Source organism: Rhinatrema bivittatum, chromosome 1 (assembly GCF_901001135.1).
Source record: "Rhinatrema bivittatum chromosome 1, aRhiBiv1.1, whole genome shotgun sequence".
Taxonomy (NCBI): domain Eukaryota; kingdom Metazoa; phylum Chordata; class Amphibia; order Gymnophiona; family Rhinatrematidae; genus Rhinatrema; species Rhinatrema bivittatum.
Window position 1 is genome coordinate 255,851,486 of NC_042615.1, and position 21,816 is coordinate 255,873,301.

At 41.6% G+C, this 21,816-nt stretch overlaps 1 protein-coding gene across 1 annotated transcript in view; it reads right to left on the minus strand.

The window, feature by feature from the left end:
• Positions 1 to 21,816, minus strand: part of LOC115087124 (5-hydroxytryptamine receptor 7-like) — an 80,028-nt gene that overhangs the window by 45,712 nt on the left and 12,500 nt on the right. Inside the window, 3 exon segments of the mRNA XM_029593887.1 lie at positions 4,242 to 4,807; positions 8,735 to 8,868; positions 15,932 to 16,096. Of these exon segments, the coding sequence (XP_029449747.1) occupies positions 4,242 to 4,747 (506 nt within the window). The 5' untranslated portion in view covers positions 4,748 to 4,807; positions 8,735 to 8,868; positions 15,932 to 16,096.

Consider the following 21,816-nt stretch of genomic DNA (forward strand, 5'->3'; position numbering starts at 1 on the left):
CCTCTCCATGAAGAAATACTTCCTGACATTGGTTCTGAGTCTTCCTCCCTGGAGCTTCAAGTCGTGGCCCCTAGTTCTACTGATTTTTTTCCAACGGAAAAGGTTTGTTGTTGACCATGGATCATTAAAACCTTTCAAGTATCTGAAAGTCTGTATCATATCACCCCTGCTCCTCCTCTCTTCCAGGGTATACATATTTAGGTTCTTCAATCTCTCCTCATATGTACACCTTAGGGACTGAAGATCATCCTTCTTCCCATTAGAAAATAACCCATGCCCTAGGGTAAAAAGACTAGTGAGTGAATTAGGTGTTGCGTCCGGTCTCAGACAGCTTCGACCCCTATGCCTCACCTTTCTCTCTGCTCTCCCAGCTAGCCTTGGGAAGATGGCCACCGCCGTGTCTGCATGCCACTCTCTCCGGCGTCCCCGGAACGGCAATGGCAAGGCTATACGCCATGTTTCTCCTGAGGGCCTCCTAGGATATGCGCGCGCACACGCCACCCACGTCTTTATCCACGTCATGGCGGGAACCTCGGGGCCGTCCCCCTCGAGTGATGTCACGCCATCCAGGTATTTAGCCTGCCCTTCGTTTGCTAACAAATCGAGTTATCAAGGACTGGATATGCCTCCGGTCTGAGCTACTCTGCCGCTGGAAGCTCTCTCTGCCCTTCAGGGTATTCTCTAACCTGGGTACCTGCTCCTCGGGGGCCCTTTGCTTTATTTCAGGTGCCTATCTGGGATACCAGGTACTCGCTCCTCAAGGGCCTGCTCTCCCTACCTCGGTGCCTGTAATCCAACTACTTCTGCTTGCTGGGACCTCCCTCTATACAGCTACCAACTTAAGGGCTGATACAGTAAAAACGCGGGAGAGCGGGCGAACGCCCACTCTCCTGTGCACGCAATAAATTAGGCCCGGCGGTAAAAAGAGGCGCTAGGGACACTAGCGCATCCCTAGCGCCTCTTTTTGGACGGAAGCGGCGGCTGTCAGCGGGTTTGACAGCCGACGCTCAATTTTGCTGGCGTCTGTTCTCAAGCCCGCTGACAGCCACGGGCTCGGAAACCGGACACCGGAAAAATTGAGCGTCCGGTTTTCGACCCGACAGCCGCGGGCCCCGTTTTTAATTTTAATTTTTTTAATTTTTTACTTTTTTAAACTTTCGGGACCTCCGACTTAATATCGCCGGCAGAAACTAGCGCCTACCTTTGGGTAGGCGCTAGTTTCTGAAAGCAAAATGTGCGGCTTGGCTGCACATTTTGCTTACTGAATCGCGCAGGAATACCTAATAGGGCCATCAACATGCATTTGCATGTTGCGGGCGCTACTAGGTTCGGGGGGGTTGGACGCGCATTTTAGACACACTATTACCCCTTACTGAATAAGGGGTAAAGCTAGCGCGTTTTCCGTGTCCAAATGCCGGCTAACAGTGCGCTCCATCGGAGAGCACTGTACTGTACCGGCCCGTTAGTGAGTAATCTAACTTTGTCAGTCTGGCTCATCTACAGCTCAGCACTGGGAACCTGCATCCGGAACTCCCTATACTATCGTGTGCTGCTACATCTACCATTGTGAGACGGGTCTCCTCTGCCGAGGGCCCCTGAACTGCTACCACTGGATCACCTCACTACTGCCACCTCTGGTGGTATCATTCAGCTGTATAATAAAAGACAAATCTATGTGTTTGTGTGTCTCGAGTCTAGCCTAGTACTGTGGTTCCTCACGGGGCTCCTCCCCGTGGGAGTGGCCATCACCACAGTACCCAAGAATCTACTCCAACACCTCAAAACCATAACATAGGGTTTAGCCCTGTGGCTAAGTGTGATCCATGACAATTTCAGTTAACACCCTGTATTGGGCCTATCGAGGTGTATCCGGATTTTTGAGACGGCATATGACAAGAAGAGACTCATCAGGAAATTTAAAAAAATCATGGGATAGGAAACAATTTCCTTTTGTATACTGGTAACTGGCTACAGGATAGGAAACATAGAATAGGATTGAATGGTCATTCCTCTCAGTGGAGAAAGTTAAATAGTCGAGTGCCTCAGGGATCTGTACCATGGCCGGTGATTTTTATTATATTTATAAATGATGTGGAAAAGCGAGTGAAGAGATCAAATTCACAGATGACACAAAATTATTCAAAGCTGTTAGATCACAAGTCAATTGTGAGAAATTGCAAAAGGACCTTGCGAGACTGGGCATTGGGCATATAAAATTTAATGTGGACAAGTGCAAAGAGATGCATATAGGGAAGAATAAACCAAAATGATGCCTGGCTCCTCATTAGGCATCACTACCCAGAATCTTGGCATCGTGGACAATATTTTGAAATCTTCTTTCCAGTGTGCAGTGGCAGTCAAAAAAGCAAAATTTAATGTTAGGCATTACGAAAGAAATGGAAAGAAAAACAGAAGATATCATAATGTGTCTGTATCGATCCAAGATATGACTGCACCATGAGCACTGTGTGCAGTTCTGGTGCTCCTATCTGAAAAAAAGATACAGCAGAATTTCAAAAGGTTCAGAGAAAGGTGAACAAATTAATAAAGGGGATGGAATGGTTCGCCTTTGAGGAAAGGTTACACAGTTTAGGGCTCTACAGCCTAGAGAAGAGATAGCTGAGAAGAGATATGATAGAGGTTGAAAAAATCTTAGGTAAGGTGGAATGAATAGACATAGAATGGTTATTTACCTTTTCAAATAGTATTAGGGGTCACACCATGAAGCTAATAGGTAGCACATTTAAAACAAACCAGAGAAGGTATTTTTTCACCAACACATCATTAAACTGTGGAATTTGTTGACAGAGGATGTGGTGAAAGCACTTAGCATAGCTCAGTTTAAAAAGGATTTACACAAGTTCCTAGAGGAAAAGTCCATAAACCATTATTTAACCATGTAGACTTGGGAAATCCACTGAGTCTATTCTTAGGGTTCATACCAGGTACTTGTGACCTGGATTGGCCAATTTTTGGGGACAGGATGCAGAGCTTGATGGACATTCTGGTTTAATCCAATATGGCATTTCTTATGTTCTTATCTGCAGGCCAAGGCTCTGAGGGGGGGGGGGGGAGAAATAACATCTCAAGAGGTATAGTTAACTTTCCAAGGCTTATTCTGAATCATGAGATTTATCGCAATCTGCGTTAGGTCTTTTTAATGTTAATGAGCTGCTTTGCATATATTTGCATGGGATATAGCTCATTAATAAATTCCTCACATTGGTAATAAATGTGCATTAATGTGTTTTTTTAACTCACTTTAAAAGCACCAAATAAGGTGTTAATACCACTAGTAAACAGGCCTAGATTAACCACAATGAGATTATAAAGACAGATCATCTATTTAAGAGATGTTAGATTTGGTAGTACTTCACCGCTTTCAAAAATTAAACTAAGTGACTCGGCAACCTTTATAAGATGTTCCCAATTTAATTTAAAAATTAGCAAAAGAAAATAAGTTACATTTATAGCAAAACTGCAACTTAAGTGGCAAATAAACATGAATTGAAGAAAGTGTCTTAAACTTAGATTATGTGATATCAAATGCTAAAAGATTCACTTCAAGTTTCTGCCATCATTAGGAAGCAGTTAATCGTATATAAGGCTTCTGACTTTAGGTTTTAATCGATAAACCCCATTAAATCACCCTGATGCAAAAAATAAATAAATAAATAGGTGTTTATTAGATAAACAGTTGAAAAACACCATTTCCCCCTAGTACTTTTTCACCTCTCCATTGCTTAACTTGGATCCTCCACTTTCTTTTTGTGCCTTTTCTATGGTAACAACTCCTCGGGTTTACAACTGTATGTATTTGATTCAATTGGAATAGGTACCCAACAATTATACCTGCATCGTAAAAACACAGCTTTTTGGTATCCCCAAAATAAACACCTACATTTTCAATTTATAAGCACCTAAAATCAGAAGCCCTAGTCATACAGCAGTCAATAATCAAGTGTTTACGCATGAAAACGTGTATTCACACATGCAACAACGCAGTTTGATTACTGTAGATAAAAGTAGTCCGAGTTAGGCCAAGGGAGTGAAAGTATGCAGGGAGATTTTTTTTCAAATATCCACACATACTTTCATGGACATACTTTGCACCTGCCCCCATGAAGACATAAGCATATGCAGGCACTTCTGTACCCATCATTTATGCACTAGCCGCATTTTCAAGCTCAAATTCTGCATAATTATGTTCATTCAAATATCCAAGGTAGAAGGGTCCTCACCTGTCCACACTGATGACGCACAGAGTCATGATGGAAGCTGTGCAGCACATTACATCCATGGCAATAAACACGTTGCAAAACACTTTTCCAAAGAGCCATTCTCCGCCAACCAGGTCAGTGATAATCACAAAAGGCATCACAGCGAGAGCTACTGACAAGTCAGCTGCCGCCAAGGAAACAACCAGATAATTGGATGGCTGTCTGAGCTTCTTTACTATGCAGACTGAAATGATCACCAAGCCATTACCAGCAATGGTCATTAAAGTGATGATGGAGAGAACTATCCCAATGACAACTTTTTCAATATCCCCATAGAGCAGGATCTCCTCTCCACAATCGGTGAAGTTGGTTGAGTTGGAAAAGACCAAGTCTTGCTCAATTGGAATGGAGGGTCCTTCAGTCATGAATGGCGATGGAAGAAGGTCCTGAGTATAACAGACTTGCTCTGTGTTGTCTAAAGAAAAATGATTCTCCATATAGTGACTCGGGTTGAGTTGTATCAACATTTTTCTTGATTTTAATGTGTGGCAACATAAATTTACTCACATTGCACTCACTGTAAAATCCTACAAAAAAGGTACATGCTATCAGTCAAATATAGAAGTGATGCAATATATAAACCTAAATCATCTTAACAGACAAATTTTATTGTCCACACCTTACCTGTTAAGAAGCCTATTTACTCAGATTTACCTTCCACTCCCATCCATAACTCTAACATAAGTATCAACACATTATTTTTCATACATATGTACATACAAACAATATATAAGAAATGTGGTACATTATAGGTCCTTATCTGCAGTCACATTCTATGTCCCTATACATACACACAGACACACACACAGTAATTTTCAAGAGAGAGATATACTAACATATTATAAAGGAATAAATTTAGATTTGCAATTATTCCAGAAATCTTTTCTTGCATTATTGATTACAGAGGCTACCATAACAATGTGCAGTATCTTTAATACATATTGGCATTTTCATGCAACAAAGAAAAAAGAATTAAATTTCATAAAATGTATGTAGCTATAAACAAAGAATAGGAAGGCCAGCCTGGGGCTCAGCAGCAGTGCTGTACACTTCCATGTGGAGGACCTGGGTCCAATGCATAAGACAGCTAAGGCTGGAATGAAACAGAGACACAGGTCGCATGCTTTGCAGGACGTAAGTATTGGCCATTGCTCAACAGATACACCTAATGACCAGACATAGGTTTCTTGTTAGCCATGTTTCAGAGGGAGCCATGGTTTCTGGGCCCTAACTGAGGACTCTCACTGGAGATGGCTGGACTGATTTGAAAGGAAGACAAAATAGGGAAAAATCCCTAGGTATTTTTGAAAAAAAGGCTCATGGTGCTACAGCCCATGAGAGACAGGTTCCAGTTCTAACTAAATCCCTCAGGAATACCACCACTCACTCTGGGTAAATTTACTCACGTACAGGACATACACACACACTTTTACCCATGGAAATGCTTTTGAAAATGACCCTCCCTCTGAGCCCACACACAAGACACTTTAGACATTACAATAGCTTTGGTTATTCTAGATACTGTAAGATGCATACAAAATATCATGGTGTCATTAACTCAAAAGTAACAATTTTTTAGTGTTCATGATAATTAACAATTCAAATGTTACGCAGAGTCAGAAACCTGTTTAAAAATTTTCACCTTAATAGATGTTCTTGGGTAACACCAAGGAGATATTTGGATGATGGCTATGATTCACTATTTTAATTGATTTTATGTTTGTGTTTATTTTATGATGATTTTATGATTGAACTAAATGTGATCCACACTGAATGCTTTTTACAAAGGAAGATGCAGATACAAGATTTTATTAATTAAATCAGCCACACAGATGTTTCCAGTAACTGTCTTGCACCAGTGCAGAGAATCCATCCAGAGCTTTCAGGACATACAAAGGAGGTTTACTGTGCAGTGCCAGATCTGAAGCACCTCAGGCTAACATTCAGCTAAGCTACTAAGAACAGATACCAGCTCCCAAAGGGAAGGCAGATGGGTTGTGGGACTTGTTGCACTGCTATCAGAGGATACCCATTATAGGTGAGATATTTCACTGATGATAAGCAAGTGCAATGGAGTCATACTGGTGAAATGTACTCAAATACAGAGGAGATGATACCACTCTAATGTCTCAATCTGTTGCATTTGTTTGAAATAATTCAATAAAATATATTACAAAATAAAAAGTATGGGAAGGAAGACAAACATGAACAATGGTCAATGAATGAGAACATGAATGTTTTCTGTTGAGAAGAACCTCCACTTTAGTATTTTATCCTCTTATTTTTGGTAACGCAAAATCAGAAACATGGGTCAAAAAAGTAAACCTGAAACAATAAAAGCTGATGCTACAAAACAGGGCATAAGATGGACTTTACTCCACAAACATGCCTTATAGACAGTCCAAACCTAGAATATCAATAAACAACAAACAGAAGAATGTGTGGCTTGAACTCCATATCAAAGCCTTGGCAAAATGTCTTCTAAGTAGGCACTCTGTTGACCTGAAACAGAACCTGGCAGCATAAGCATTAATATGCCCTTCAAAGGTCAGATATGCCAAGGCATAATAATAATGAGAACTATGATCTGCTAGAAAGAGCGGTCTTGTTACTGTGAAGTATTGTTTGTTGGAATCAAAAACAAACAGAGCTGTGTGGATCTTCTATGGTCTTTGGATTGCAATGGAGATGTCTTCTTCTCTCTGGAGCAGACTAATGTACGACATGCAGCTCTGCCTTTATGGACATGAGGCCAAGGGAAGAACGTTAAGATGACTGAATGATTAAGTTGCAGGTCCAACAGCATCTTGGACAGAAACATGGGATGTGTACAAAACACCACCCTATTCTGATGAAATATAAACATAAGTTGGATAAATTGCAAAAGCCTGAAGAAATGATTATCACCAAAAATGCAATTATCCAGATCAATTACTTGAGCTTTCAAAGAGTTGAGAGGCTCAAAAAGGACTTCCATCAGCTGGGTTCAAACCATGTTGATGCATCATAACACAGCAGGAGGCTTTAGGTAAATCTTCAATTGAAACATTAAAAGGTTAATCACTAGAAACGTTTCTTGATGTTTTTTAATCCATCTATACAAACATACTTCTTACTTCCAGACAATATTAATTGTATTTCTGTATTCAGAATTTCTATCGCTAATAAAAAAAAAATGTAAAAATGAATTTAAAGCATGTTTTAATATTTATACTCTGTAGTACAATCATACTTCCTCTGAAAACTATCTCAGTTCACATTAAAAACTGCTGAAAGCAACGCAAAACCAGAAGATTTATGTAATTATCTTCCATCAATTTTATTTTTAGAATGCAATCCACCTAGTGTGCATAACAACCCCCTCACCCAAAAAGAAAATGCACCCTAGGAAAAAAGAAAATGTGTATATTTTTCAAATCCAAATAAAGACAGCTTCTACAAGTAAAGAGCAAATGGACAATGTTATAACGCCAGCCCAGACGCGGTCTAGGGATCGCCTATACCTCTGCTTTATGGTGACCCAGACTTCTCTTGAATGTTCAAAAAGTGACACTGGGGCCATTCTGTTCTTCAAAATACTTTAAGGGACATCCCAGAACATCAGCTTCCCAACGCAAACAAGCCCCGAATGTATTTGATCTGGTCAACTAAGCTCAGAGCCTCTCCTGCTGGTCCCAAACAGTTCTTGGTACAGAAGCTGCAAAAATAGGTATGGTGACCATCGTCCAGACATTTGTAACACCTGATGTACTGATCCACCTGAGAAATTTTCTGCAAGCACTCTGGGCACCTGCTGAAAAAGCTGGTTAGCTTCTTAACCATGGTAAGGGAAATGGACAATGCAAAAATCAAATTGTGAAGACATTTTTCAAAGAAGTGAGTGGTGTTAAAAAGAGAGAGAAAAAAAAAAAAAGTGTGTGACCAGGCTACTGGCAGCAAGCACAAGTCTGCAAATCAGGTGCCAAAAAACACATCCAACAGCATTGTAAAGGAAATAAAAATAAAGAAGAACCAAAATATTAAGGTGACTCGCAATGAAAAAAAAACAGTTCTGTGAAGAGTGCAGAAACCACCAACACATCGGTTGGCATTCCAGTGAAATGTTTTCTTCAGAATGACAAAAATCTGGAAAGCAAGTAGCTGCATGTTCCACAGTGCACGCCCAAAAAGCTTCCCTAAAACCCTGCATACCAGCACAAGATGAAGACGTGCGGTCCCTCTGTGTGGCTCCATTGCACCAGCTTACCATCAGATACATCAAATTATACTTTATCTGATCTCCCACAGCTCCCGGTGGGAAACAATGAAATTGCTTCAACATTCAATCCAAGATCTAAAAAACTGCAGTAGAATTAAGAAAATCAAGTCCGGGCACTTTGCATATCCTTGGAATACATAAAATTCTTTCCTGATAGTTTCCTTTGAATATTTTCTCACTAGTGCTCAATGATTACCTGTACAGTTGCTGGTGCTTGGTATCTGGCAAGAACTGCCCCCAGCCTGCTCGCTCGACATATTCATCTTCAAAACATCTATGAGGTTTCTTCTAAACTTTCACTTGAGTTGCCCAAATTGATCCAGCTTTCAACTATTAAAAGGAAGAACAAAAGGATTCAGCCTGTAGAAAATAACAGTCTCCAAAAGCACCCTATTCCCTTGTCCTCAATACCCCAATCCTATCCCAGTACCCTCAGTTCTCTGGACGGGATGTTTATTTCTTCAGAACTGCCTGCACAATCTGTTGATATTTACATTCATGAAGCCCACTTCAATTTGACAGATCATTCATTCACAGTTGGAGCAAATTCTATCCCCTAGGCCTGACCTTCTAGAGTAGAAAGGAAAAGGAAAGAATTCATGTAAATTACTGGCTCCATAATACATTTCAGAGCCAGATTTAACTTGGGTACCGGTTCCTCTGCAAACCCAAATGCTCTTCTCATTGGGTTGAATATTTGATTCCCAGTAATTGTAAACTGCAGTTATTTCTGTTTATAAGTTCCATGTCATGACACAGATTTTTTTTTTGTTAGTTTCAATCTCATAATTATCTCTCCATTCAAAATAAATCCCCACCCCAATTATGGACTAGCAGTTAAAAAAATGTTAACCACATTTTTCACTAAAGCTTCACGGAACATATAAAGGTGAATTTTAAAAGCCGGGTGCGTGCCAAAAGGCAGGTGGTGTGCATGCACGTGGGACATGCGCATGTCCACCAGATTCTAAAAGCCGCCTACATGCGTGCGCATCTCCCGATACGTGAATGAAGGGGGCGGGGCCAAGAGAAGTGCGCACAAGTACTTACACACCTGGGCATGCGCACAGGTCCAGTGTCGCGTAACTTTGCTTCTTCTATGGAAGAGGGGGTACAAAACAAAAAAAAAAAAAACAGGCAACCCTGAGTGGTTTAAGGGATCTGGGGTAACTGGGGGGATTGCAAGCTAGAGAACCAGGGGGGGTTGAGGGCCTAGCTCTAGACTAGGCAAACTGGTGAATCTAGTCATGGCGTGGACACACATCCGTTATAAAATTCCCCCATTCCACGGCTCATATCCGGACGTGCGTGGCTGCACTCGCCCAGCCGCAAAACGGGCACACGTACGTGCACCTAGGCTATTTTATAACATATTTATTATTTATTTATTTATTTATTTATTTAGGGTTTTTCTATACCGGCATTCGTGATTAAAAATCACATCATGCCGGTTTACATATAACAGGGGGTGTGAACACAGAAACGGAACATTGATAAGTGCAAAGAGTTCTTAAAGTTACATTACAACAGGGATCGTATAACTGGGAAGAGAAACAGAGTAAGATAACCGAGCAGTTAGTAAAACTATTTACATTATATTATAAAGTCTCTTAAAAGATATTGCTGTCATTCAAATGGGATCAGGGAAGGCTTGTTTAAATAACCAAGTCTTAAGCCTTTTTCTGAACGTAGGTAGCGCATAGGGGCGGATTTTAAATGCCCTGCACGCCTATTTTGCATAGGCCGCCGGCGCGTGCAGAGCCCCGGGATGCGCGTAAGTCTTGGGGCTTCGTAAAAGGGGCGTGTCGGGGGCATGTCGGAATGATGCGGCGTTTCGGGGGCGGGCCCGGGGGCGTGGTGCCGGCCCAGGGGCGTGGTCGAGGCCTCCGGACCAGCCCCTGGATCGAGTGATGGCGCGCCAGCAGTCCGCTGGCGCGCGTAGATTTACGTCTGCTTTCAGCAGGCGTAAATCTGCCAACAAAGGTAAGGGGGGGGTTTAGATAGGGCCGGGGGGTGGGTTAGGTAGGGGAAGGGAGGGAAAGGTGGGGGGAGGGCGGAGGGAACAGGCAGCGCGCGCTGGGCTCGGCGCGCGCAGGTTGCACAAATGTGCACCCCCTTGCGCGCGCCGACCCCGGATTTTATAAGATACGCGCGTATCTTATAAAATCCAGCGTACTTTTGTTCGCGCCTGGTGCGCGAACAAAAGTAAGCGCACGTGTATGTTTTTTAAGATCTACCCCATAGGTTATAAAATTGCTGTGTCCCTGGGGACACACAAACGCACAAATATCAATGTGCGCCCACACGCCCCTTTGAAAGTTATCATAATTAAGTAGAAAACAGCAATGAAAACATGGTTTGAGTGATTTAGGGATTTGAGTAATGAAATTATGCGCACACTTTTTTCCAATCCACCTTTAAAGCTCTCCCAACATAATTCCCCTTCTTAAAATAGAAAATCTCAAGCAGCTCCAATACTGTCAATCTCAGGATGAGAAGAATGCACCATCAGAATGGAAAGGACATATCATCTGAGCAACTGTACGCTGCTGTCAATCATGTCCCTGAACATATTATCCCAACAGATTGAATAAGCTTTATTTAGTTCTTGCCCAAATTAATTCAGGTTTTTATGATATCCATGGAAGGTAAAGGAGAAGACGGAGATTCACCGATGCATTACAAACAACAAAAGTAAGATTTTTTGCATCTTAAAAGTTACCCAGTTTTCTCAAGTTCCTGTTTGCATATTAACCAAGAAGTAGACCATACAATTTGCCTTTACTGTTACCCATTAAACACATTTTATTATCAAAGAGAAGTTCTCTCCTTGGATTGTATTCAAAACTAGATATTTTTGTTGGTAAAAGTAGACAGATATTTGCATCTAAATAAATTAGTTTATATTTCAGATTCATGCATTATTAAAAAAAAAAAAAAAAAATTTAGGTTTCCTAAGGTTAAAGATGATTCAAACTTACTCTGGCCATGCTGTAAATTCTCAACTTTTTGATTGCAAGTATGATTAAACAGGACTGCTAGATTTAACTCTCACTATAAGACACTTGAAAACACTTTCAAATCCTCCAATAAACAGTTCATTTTGCAGTGTCACAGCAGTATGAAGTTTCAGAGGAATTTAAAATTACATAGGCCATAATCATGAGAAATGTGGGTATCCACCAACAAATCGTGCATAGGAACACAATCTCCTGCGAGTCAGAACTCAATATTCTAAGACAATGTTTTTAAATTTTCAAAAAGGGAAACTTGCACACGCAGGCCTTCCCTCTGGGAATTATTCCACCAAAACTGGCTGTGCACAATCACCCCTGCTAATTTGGACTCAGATTTTTTTTTCTTAGAGGAAAAATGCACGAGTGCTTTTGAAAATACAAAAAACTTTAGCGTGTTATTGCAAACACTCCCCGACCCCATACCTGGGAACATCTCATCAAACCACAGGTTACAGTAGGCGGATAGGCCCAACGTGTGTGCATTTACCTGCAGGCAATTTTTTAAAAGCCCATTTCCACGGGTAGAACTCTCTCTCGCCCATGGAAATGGCTTTTGAAAACAACTCTCTTTGGGCATTTCTGATTTTACCAGAATACGTTGGCTTTCTAAGGCAGCCTCATCAAGGACCTCTGAATGTGATTTCAGGGCTCCTGCCCAAACTATTTTCTCTGCAAAATCTGTTCTCATCTGAGGTCCTTGCCGAAAGATTTCTTCCTGACACTATCCTCTTAACCATACTAAAGGAAATCATTTTGAAATACAAATACCAACGAGTGCAGCCAGCTCTCCATTTTATTATGCATTGACCTTTATTTTGCACATGTTAACATATTACTTTATAGACTACAGGGACCAGAAACTGTATCCTTCTAAAAAGTACTTCAGCGGCATTAAAACACTACACTGAAACTTCATCAACTGTATTCCATAAGGAAAGCAGATTACCAGGAACCCTGAACAGCACATTCAAAATTGCTTAAGAACATTATTTAGATCCTGGTGGTGCTTCCATTGATTTAACATGGCATAGGGGAAATGACTAGAATAATAAAAAGGAATACACCACGGGGGTGATTTTCTAAAGGATTTACAAGTGTTTATGAAGCTACTATTGTAGCAATTTTCAAAAGCCCACTTACTCAAGTAAATGCTTTTTAAAATCAGGCCCAGTATATTTTAAAAATCCATAGCACAACAAACAGAGACTATGAGAAAAAAAAGTCAAATTACTAGGACAACATTTTTAAGTTAAATATTTCAGCAAATGAAATCAGAACCAGTACAAGGAGATTTTATTGACCTGCAGGTAACGAGGGATGAACAAGATTACCATGCAGACATTTAGAGATAAATCATTTTATCTTATCGGAGTTTAATATATTAAACAAATACTTTGCTTCAGGCTTCCCAAAAGGAAATGCTGAAGAGGATGAGAGGGAGGAAGAGGATATAAAAATTGAGTTGGTTAGACTATTGGAAGGGGACTTCTAGAAAGATAAGATAAGCAAACTGCTAGGGTAATAAGAGTCAATAAAGCTGTGAGCTTAAGGGTATTAAAGGAGCTAAACCAATAGTGCTCAGCCTTTGCCACAGAGTAAATTAGCAGGCAGGTGAATCTCAATAAACTACATCAATGTGTTATCTTTCACCCTTAAAACGGATATCAGAGCTCCAGGTTATACTGTGTTTTAGAAACAATGGAGTTAAAAGCATCCCGAGGGCCTAAAAATACCAGGTGCAGATCCTTGGTCATAATACTGAGCTAAGATGTCCTATCTCAGCTTCTGTGTCTAATATAAACAGCTGTTTCTTATCATACAGGACAAATATATTAAATAAATATAGATTTATTTTTTTTTTACATATGGATTTGCTATTAATGGTTGAGAGTTATGGCAGTAGTTGTCCAAAAAATAGGAAATCACCTATTATAAAAGAACAAATGTTGGATTGGTTAAGAATGACCACAAAGCAACTATTTAAGCTTTTATTTTTGCTTCCCCATTTGCAGAGCTTGTATTACCTCTGCTGAACATGAAGTGGCACAGATTTGTTTTTAGTCTCCTTGTTTTAATATTTTGGGGTTTTTTTTGGGGGGGGGGGGGGGGTTTACTTGTGTGTCAGTTTTGAATATTCAGGATTCTATATCAAGAATTCTTCAGTAAGACAACCTGATGAAGCGAAACATTGTTTGCGTCAAGACTGCATAAAAAAAAAGAAGAAGTTTTATTATGCAACCTGATGTAATGCTTCATTGATCTTTAGGATTTTTTAAGACATCTACGAGACTTTGATGCGTATTCATTTTTTCTATTAATTTATTTAGTTTTTTCAGGTTTATGTGGTTGTGTGTGTTTTTTAAACATATATTAAATATTTAATTTTTTTTTTTTTTTGCTGCTTATGTTAAGAAGAGTAGAAACCTAGTGGTTAGAGCAGAAGGCTGAGAACCAGGGAAGCCAGGTTTCAAATCCCACTGACGCTCCTGGTGACACTGAGCAAGTCACTTCACCCTCCATTGTCTCAGGCACAGACTCAGGGTGTCATTTACTCAAGGTTTTCTCCCATTTTGTATCTATTGAAAATTCATCTTTAACCTTTTTTCCCCCAAACGATACGCGCTGAAAAATTAGCACACACACACACACAAATAGCATGTACCCGCAGATATGCAATTTTAAATATTTCAAATATACACGTGTGTGCAAAAAGAGGCGGGGCCAACATTTAGGCATGGAAGTTGCTACTTTATAAAAGACACTTGCGCATGTAGATTTGGCAACTTGCTCGCGTATATTTACACCCGCCTATCATCTGGCGTGATATTAAGCTTCTTTATTGTGAAATACTGACTGGGTGAGAGGCCCCCAAAACAAAGCCCGACACGAAATTCTAACCCGAAGCACATCTCTAATAAAATCTCACGGGTATATTTTTAAAATATAAAGTAAAAAACAAAATGCATGTATAGCAGTTCAGTGTCACTTAGCCAGATAAATTCCAATTTGCTTTGCTGCCACTTAGCCAGATAAGTCTTAAAAGCGCTACTTATCCTGGCTAAGTAGTGCTTCTAAGACTTATACAGCTATCTTACTTACATTGTCATTCATCAAAATGCATTAGGGCCCTAATGCCCGCGATACCGCCATAACACATTTGTTATTTTTCGCAGCGCGAGATGCGCATGCACATTTTGAAAATTTAGTCAAAGGGGAGGAGTCTGGGCAGACGGAGTTTATGAAAATGAGGGGTGTATGATGTTGCGTGCGACAGCATAACGCACGTTATCATGCCGGAAATAACTACACCTTTCTCCTGGCGTTATGCTGTACGATATGCCCGAACCGGGATTTAAGATAAATATCCCGTTTCAGGCAAGAGGGGAGGACTGGAAGAGAAAGAGTGTCTGGGGTGGCACACTTATATATCATCTATTTATACCACTCTAGGAGGGTCAACTAGTAACTCGAGGTCAGGTTTTGGGGGCCAGTTTTACATGCACAATTAGTACAAGCAGCACACTGAAGATTTTGTCATTTGGAGTGATGACAGGTACACAAAGATGAGATTTGTACAGTGTACTCTCACCCTAGCTTGATGCACTTTCTGTCTAGCAGCTATCAAGCTAGGGCGAGAGTACATCAGGCTAGGGCGAGAGTACACTGTACAAATGTCATCTCTTTGTGTACCTGCGAAGAAAAAAGGGGCGGGGGCGATAGTATGCATCCAGCCACATCATGGTAGTGTGTTTTCACTAGCCGCAGGTGCAGCTGCAGTGCACACTATCGCCCCCATAGTGTCACCTTAAAAGGTGGTATTTCCGGCGCTACTGCCAGAAATAATGTCTAAAACATTATCGCCCGCAGCAGTGCAGGAAAAAAAAAATGTTCCTAACCCCTCCCCTTTCCCTCATTTAAATTTTAACATCACGTTGCGGTTGCTATCGCATGCATTAGGGTGTTATCACACACGATAAGGCCACATCGCGTTTTAAAGAATGACCCCTCTGGGGACTGGGAAACAGCTATAGTACCTGAAGGTAACTTGCCTTGAGCTACCAATGAAAAGGCGTGTGCTAAATCCAAATAAATCCATCAATAGAAATGACTATTGTGATTTCCTCTTATTTTCTTTTACCTCTTTACACACACATAGTGACCCACAGTTTTCTGTGCCATTTCAAATGCATCACAGGCAGGATAAACTTGAGAAACCTCTTGTTTCTCCTTTCACCAGAAGGAAGTAAAATTCCTTTCCCTCATGCAAAAACTGGGCCTAGATGCAAGTTGCTTCCAACCCCCCCCCCCCCCCCCCGCCCCCCTTCAATCAATGGGATCTGTCTCACGATCACTCACAAAAGAAAAAGTCTTCTCACCTTGAATCGTTGTTTCAAAAATAAAATGTGCACTGAAGGAAAACAAAAGTCCTCACCCAGAATTACAGTCCAGCAAAAAGAGACAATACAGATCAGCAATGAAAATTCCAGCAGAAGAAGCAGACTCCGTGGCTTATTTGCAGTTGAAGATCCAATCAATTGAATCTGTAAGTAAAGCAATAAGAGACAAACAAGATCACTTGGCAAATCGACAGAGGTAAAGGAATATTTGGATACTGGATATTCCAGAATCAGTCAAAGAGGAATTATCAGACAGTCAAGGATATTTACAAGTTCAGTGTGCCAGGATGTAAAGGCAGTGAGGTAATGATGGAAAGGGCCTATAGGATCCATAGATGACAGGAACATAACTATGGTAAAAGCAGGGCTAATACTGCCTGTTCACACTACTTTAAAAATAAACAGACCCTCATGAATAATGAGTGAGAAGAACTCAATAAGCTTTAAAGGAGCAGAGATACACAAATACTTTGGGCCTACAAAACAAACACGGAGCAGCAGGAGGTAAAAAGTTCTCACTCTTTCAAAAGCCCACATAAACCACTAGGGCAGTGGTATTCAGCCAGGGGTATATGAACTCCTGTGGGTACTTGAAAGCTTGTCAGAGGGTACACAGCCAGACCATCATCACTGCACAGGAGAGGAGACCCTAACCTACAGCGGTAATCACCTGCCACTGCTGCAGGAAGAGCCAGCCTCATTGTTCTTGGTGGTCTATTTGTTGGCAATGATCTGCACTCTCTCTCACCTCCTGGATCACGTGCATCTCCCAGTCTCATGGCAGCTGAGGAGCAGGAAAAGCTTTCACCACTGGCATGAGAGGAGCAGGATAGACAGGCAGCACAGTGAACAGTGAAAGCACTGTTTTTCCTGTCCTCACACCTACTGCCCTCCCCCTCCCTGAAACCTGCACAGGAGTAGAGGCAGCCACCGGGGGAAGGAAGCACAGCACTTTCACTGTTCCTCTGGTATCTGTTGCCTTTGTCAAGTCTGGCTACTCTTGTGCTTGTGTTGGTTGCTTTGCTTTTACTCCCCAATTGGCATGGGAGAGTAAGCAAACGTTGAGAGGATGGCGATGAGAAGTGACAAGAGGTAAGAAGAGAATTAGGGGCAAGAAGCTGGGGAGAACAAATAGGAATAACAGACAGGTGGGGGGAGACAGAATACTGGTGCATATGTGTCTGGGGGAAGGGTGGAAGACATCCAGAAAGAAGTAGCTAGCGGACTGGGATGAGTGGGTAGACAGAGTGGAGGAAACAGATAGAGGGAGTATGAGCTGAGAGAGAAATGGGGAACTCAGCCAGGGTAATGGGAAAAGAAGCAGGAGAGTGGAAATGTTGGTAATAGAGAGAGATAGTTAAAGAAAGATGGAGAGAAAGGAGATTAAAGAAAGATATCAGAAAGAGATGAAGGAGATCTGAACAAGCACAGAAAAAAAAGGAAAAACGGAAGAGAGAATCTGGAAACAAAAAACAAATAAGTCGCCCACATGCACGCACAAGTACCAATGTGTGAATATCTCATATCGGGAGAAAAAAGGAGGCAGTTTGTGTGTGTGGTATGGGTGTACCAGTGCGAGGCCAAGAGATGTGTGTGCAGGTAGCTACGCACCTGGGCGCACGCCCAGATATATTTTAACGCAAAGTTACTTCTGCCATGGACGAGGTGTAAGTCTTAGTAAAACTATTTCCAGACATCGCTGACATGTTTGAAAGGGTCTGGGTTAACCGGGGAGAGTGCAGGCTATAGAACCAAAGGGGGTTTGGAGGAGCTAGCTCTAGATTGGGCAAACTGGTAGCCAAAACTAGTGAAACTGGTCATGTCCTGGATGCGCATCCGTTATAGAATTCCCTCACTTGCTCGCTTCAAAGCCAAACTAAGCTGCTGTGTGCGCGCAAGATTAAAATTAGGAGCATATATACGTGGACAAGGGCTATTTTATAAAATTGCCGTATATCTGGTTGCGTGCCCCTATACACATGTATACATGCGCCCGCACGCCTGTTTTGAAAGTTATCGTCCCCGAGGATAACTGTGCAACCGCATATATGCGCGCATATGACCTTGTAGGAATCCACGATAGGATTTTATAACCCGTGTGCATGACATATGTGCATATTATAGAATATGTGTAGGTCTACCCTGCAAAAGGTTTGCGCAGGAACACTTACGCACAAATACATGCACTGCATTGAACTTCTGCACTTTTCCCATCAATTTTAAAAATATCCGCCTGTGTATTTTACGTGTGAAAATAAAGTAGGACTTGTATAAAACCCGATTTACGCGTGCAAGTCGGTAGATTTTAAAGCATGTGCACATAAATGAAATTACCAGTTTTCCCGGTTCCTCCACCAGTTCACCCAGTCATTTTCTAGGTCACTGAGACCCTCCTGGTTCTGCAGCCTGAACTCCCCCCACCCCCCCAGCCAATACTACATAGTAAACAAGTTTGATATCAATTCTGCAGGTTAATTAGCCAGTGTTAAATTATGCAAATAAGTTGTCAAATGTCTGCGCACAATTGTTGTCCTCACCCAAGAACGCTCCTTTTTTTATGCACTTATATGTGTGCATAAGACCTAAAGTATGCGTGTACCTTCCAGTTTATAAAAAAGTGACTACGCGCGTATAGGCTACTTGCGTACGTATATGGTAATTTTTATGTGCGGAACACTTTGAAAATTACCTCCATACTTATTAAAAACATATTCGTGGAAGTCCAATTTCTGCCCAGACTGCATCCCCCAGAATGCCTCTGTGGTATGAGAGGAAAAATACCTGGCGTACATCTTGTATGCGTGCATTTTTCCCTGTGTGTCAGGTGGACAATTTTAAAAGAGGGCATAGGCCTTTTAAGATTACACTCCTTGTGTGCAAGTACTGACAAAGAGTACTGATGTACTTTTGTTAGCTCTCTTTTCTGCATGCGGTATCTATGCCTAAAAAGCACCATATCCTATTTTTGGCATATTTTTTTGTCTGGCAGGGAGAAGTGAGGTGCTGAAGGCAGTACCAGCTTGTAATATTCCTCTGACCACCTCCCTGAAGTGATCAATGTAAACTTGGGATGTATGGCACACCCTCCATTACTTCCCTAAGCATCAAACTGGTGCCAATTTACCATAAAGAGACAAGGCACAAGAAATGTATACTCCAGCTTCCTCGGCACCACAGGCTCTACCACTTCCTGCCAGGTTCAGTTTAAGTTTGTGTGTGTGGGTGTTTTTATTTAACAATTAAAACCCAACTGAAAAACAGGCCCAAATATTGCACTGAAATGCAAGTATAATATATGCTTTGAATGTTGCTGTTTTGCAACCCTGGAGGGTACACAAAACATCTCACTCTTAAAAAGAGGCACGGTACTCATGAAAGGGTGAGAATCACTGCACTAGAGGGTCACTCTCTGCCAGAGGAAAAGGACTGGATCACTACAGCAACCTCATATGGAGGAACTGTGGAGAGACTCGAGCAAGGTCTCTCCGCTCTCACGAACTAGCCTTTACAGCTCTTACACCTCCGGGCTCCTCTCCAGAGATCTCCCAACTCCCATCAGGTCTAACGGCTCTCTAGCATGTCCAAATCACCATATGTTGACCATTCCTCATATTGTATTTCAGTCCTTGTAATTAACCTGCAATTTTAGTTGACCTCAAATGTATCCTTATGTATTCCTTCTGTACTCCTTAGGTACAGAGAAGGGCTACCAAAATGATAAGGGGAATGGAACAACTCCCCTATGAGGAAAGACTAAAGAGGTTAGGACTTTTCAGCATGGAGAAGAGACGGCTGAGGGGGGATATGATAGAGGTGTTTAAAATCATGAGAAGTCTAGAACGGGTAGATGTGAATCTGTTATTTACTCTTTCGGATAGTAGAAAGACTAGGGGGCACTCCATGAAGTTAGCATGGGGCACATTTAAAACTAATCGGAGAGAGTTCTTTTTTACTCAACGCACAATTAAACTCTGGAATTTGCTGCCAGAGGATGTGGTTAGTGCAGTTAGTATAGCTGTGTTTAAAAAAGGATTGGATAAGTTCTTGAAGGACAAGTCCATTACCTGCTATTAAGTTCACTTAGAGAATAGCCACTGCCATTAGCAATGATAACATGGAATAGACTTAGTTTTTGGGTACTTGCCAGGTTCTTATGGCCTGGATTGGCCACTGTTGGAAACAGGATGCTGGGCTTGATGGACCCTTGGTCTGATCCAGTATGGCATTTTCTTCTGTTCTTATGCCTTAGGTATTCCTTAGATATTCATTATGTACTCCTTAGATTCTCCGTATGCATATATAATCCTTTAACTTGTTCTCAAGGTTGTAAGCGTTTCACCTAGCATTCGTTTGCTTCTTATGTTCCCTGTAATTTAATGATTACTCAAAGTTGATTTGAAGTTCTATTCACTTGTATCTCATGTTCCTTGTACCTCCCCCAGGCGACTTTCAGTTTCTATGTAAACCGGTGTGATTTGTATTTTATACAGGAACATCGGTATAAAAAAAGTTATAAATAAATCTAAAATACTCTCAGCGCACATATTTCCAAATCCGGTCAGAGAGTGGAACGTTTTGCAGATTACTACAAGGGTCCGTGTTCATCACAATTACATATACCACAGGATGACACGGTGAGGCGGCTGACGAAGCAGGCCATAAATCTTGATGAGTTTCTAAGGAATGTATTAATAAACCTTTTTTTTCCACTGAAAGAGGTTAGGAAAGCGATTTCTTGTTGAGAAAATAATAAAGCAGCTGGGCCAGACTGTCTGCCTGTGGAAATGTATAAACATATGAAGGGTCCTCTGACGTCAATTTTACTGGAAGTGTTTAAACTTGATCTTTTTAAAATGACAATTTCAGTAATCCCTAAGAGGGGCAGAGATATGCTTTCACCTACAAACTCCCCCTTTTTTTTTTTTTTAAGTATGGACTACAGGATTTTTACTAATCACCTGCAAATTGAGAAATATATCGTCACTTAGTTCCTCCTAACCAAAGAGAGTTCATAAAAGGTAGCCACAGCTCAGGCTACGCAGCTAGAGAGTCCAAAGCTAATTTTGCAAAAGCTTCGACAAACCTGAATTGCCCTTCTTTTGTCTCTTATACAATTTTGATTTAAGGGAAATTTCATCACTTGGATTAAGACTTTGTAGCTTGCCCCAACAGCCGCAGTACAAGTTTAATACTGTAGATGGATATCAGTTCCTATCTTCCCGGCATGAGGAACACAACAGGATTGTCCATCATTCCCCTCCCCCCCTTGTTCGCCCTCACCATAGAGCTCCTGATGATTTCAGTGAGTTATGCAGACACAATGAAGGGGCTCACAACGAGGGAGGGGGGGGGAGAGGGGAAGAGGGGAAGAGGTGTATTCCATCTCATTATAATGCAGATGACACTTTGATCCACTGGAAAGATCCCTCCACAGCACTCACGGATCTCATGGATGTTCCAAAGGAATTTGGCCAATTTCCAAACTGGCAAATCAGCGTTAATGCGCTGATGTTGCGATCGTGCCTGCTCTTGCCCTCGCTCCACCCTCTCTACCTCTGAGGCGACTCCCTTCGGGTCTGATGGACAGTTACTGTCGCGGCTTCTCCTCGCCAACGGGCTGACCTCATTCTGCGGATCAACCATGTTCCTGACGATGTAGGGCATGCGCGCACGCCCTCCGAAGTTTGTACCAGCAAGGGCGCGAACCTCGGGGGCGTCCCCCTGTAGTGACGTCATCCACTTGCAACATAAAAGGTCTTTGCTTACGCTTACGAATTGAGTTAGCAGGGGCTTGATTGCGGGGATCATCTCGACCTGCTTCATTCTCCGCTGCTCTGCCTCTTCGAACTTACCAGGGATACCCG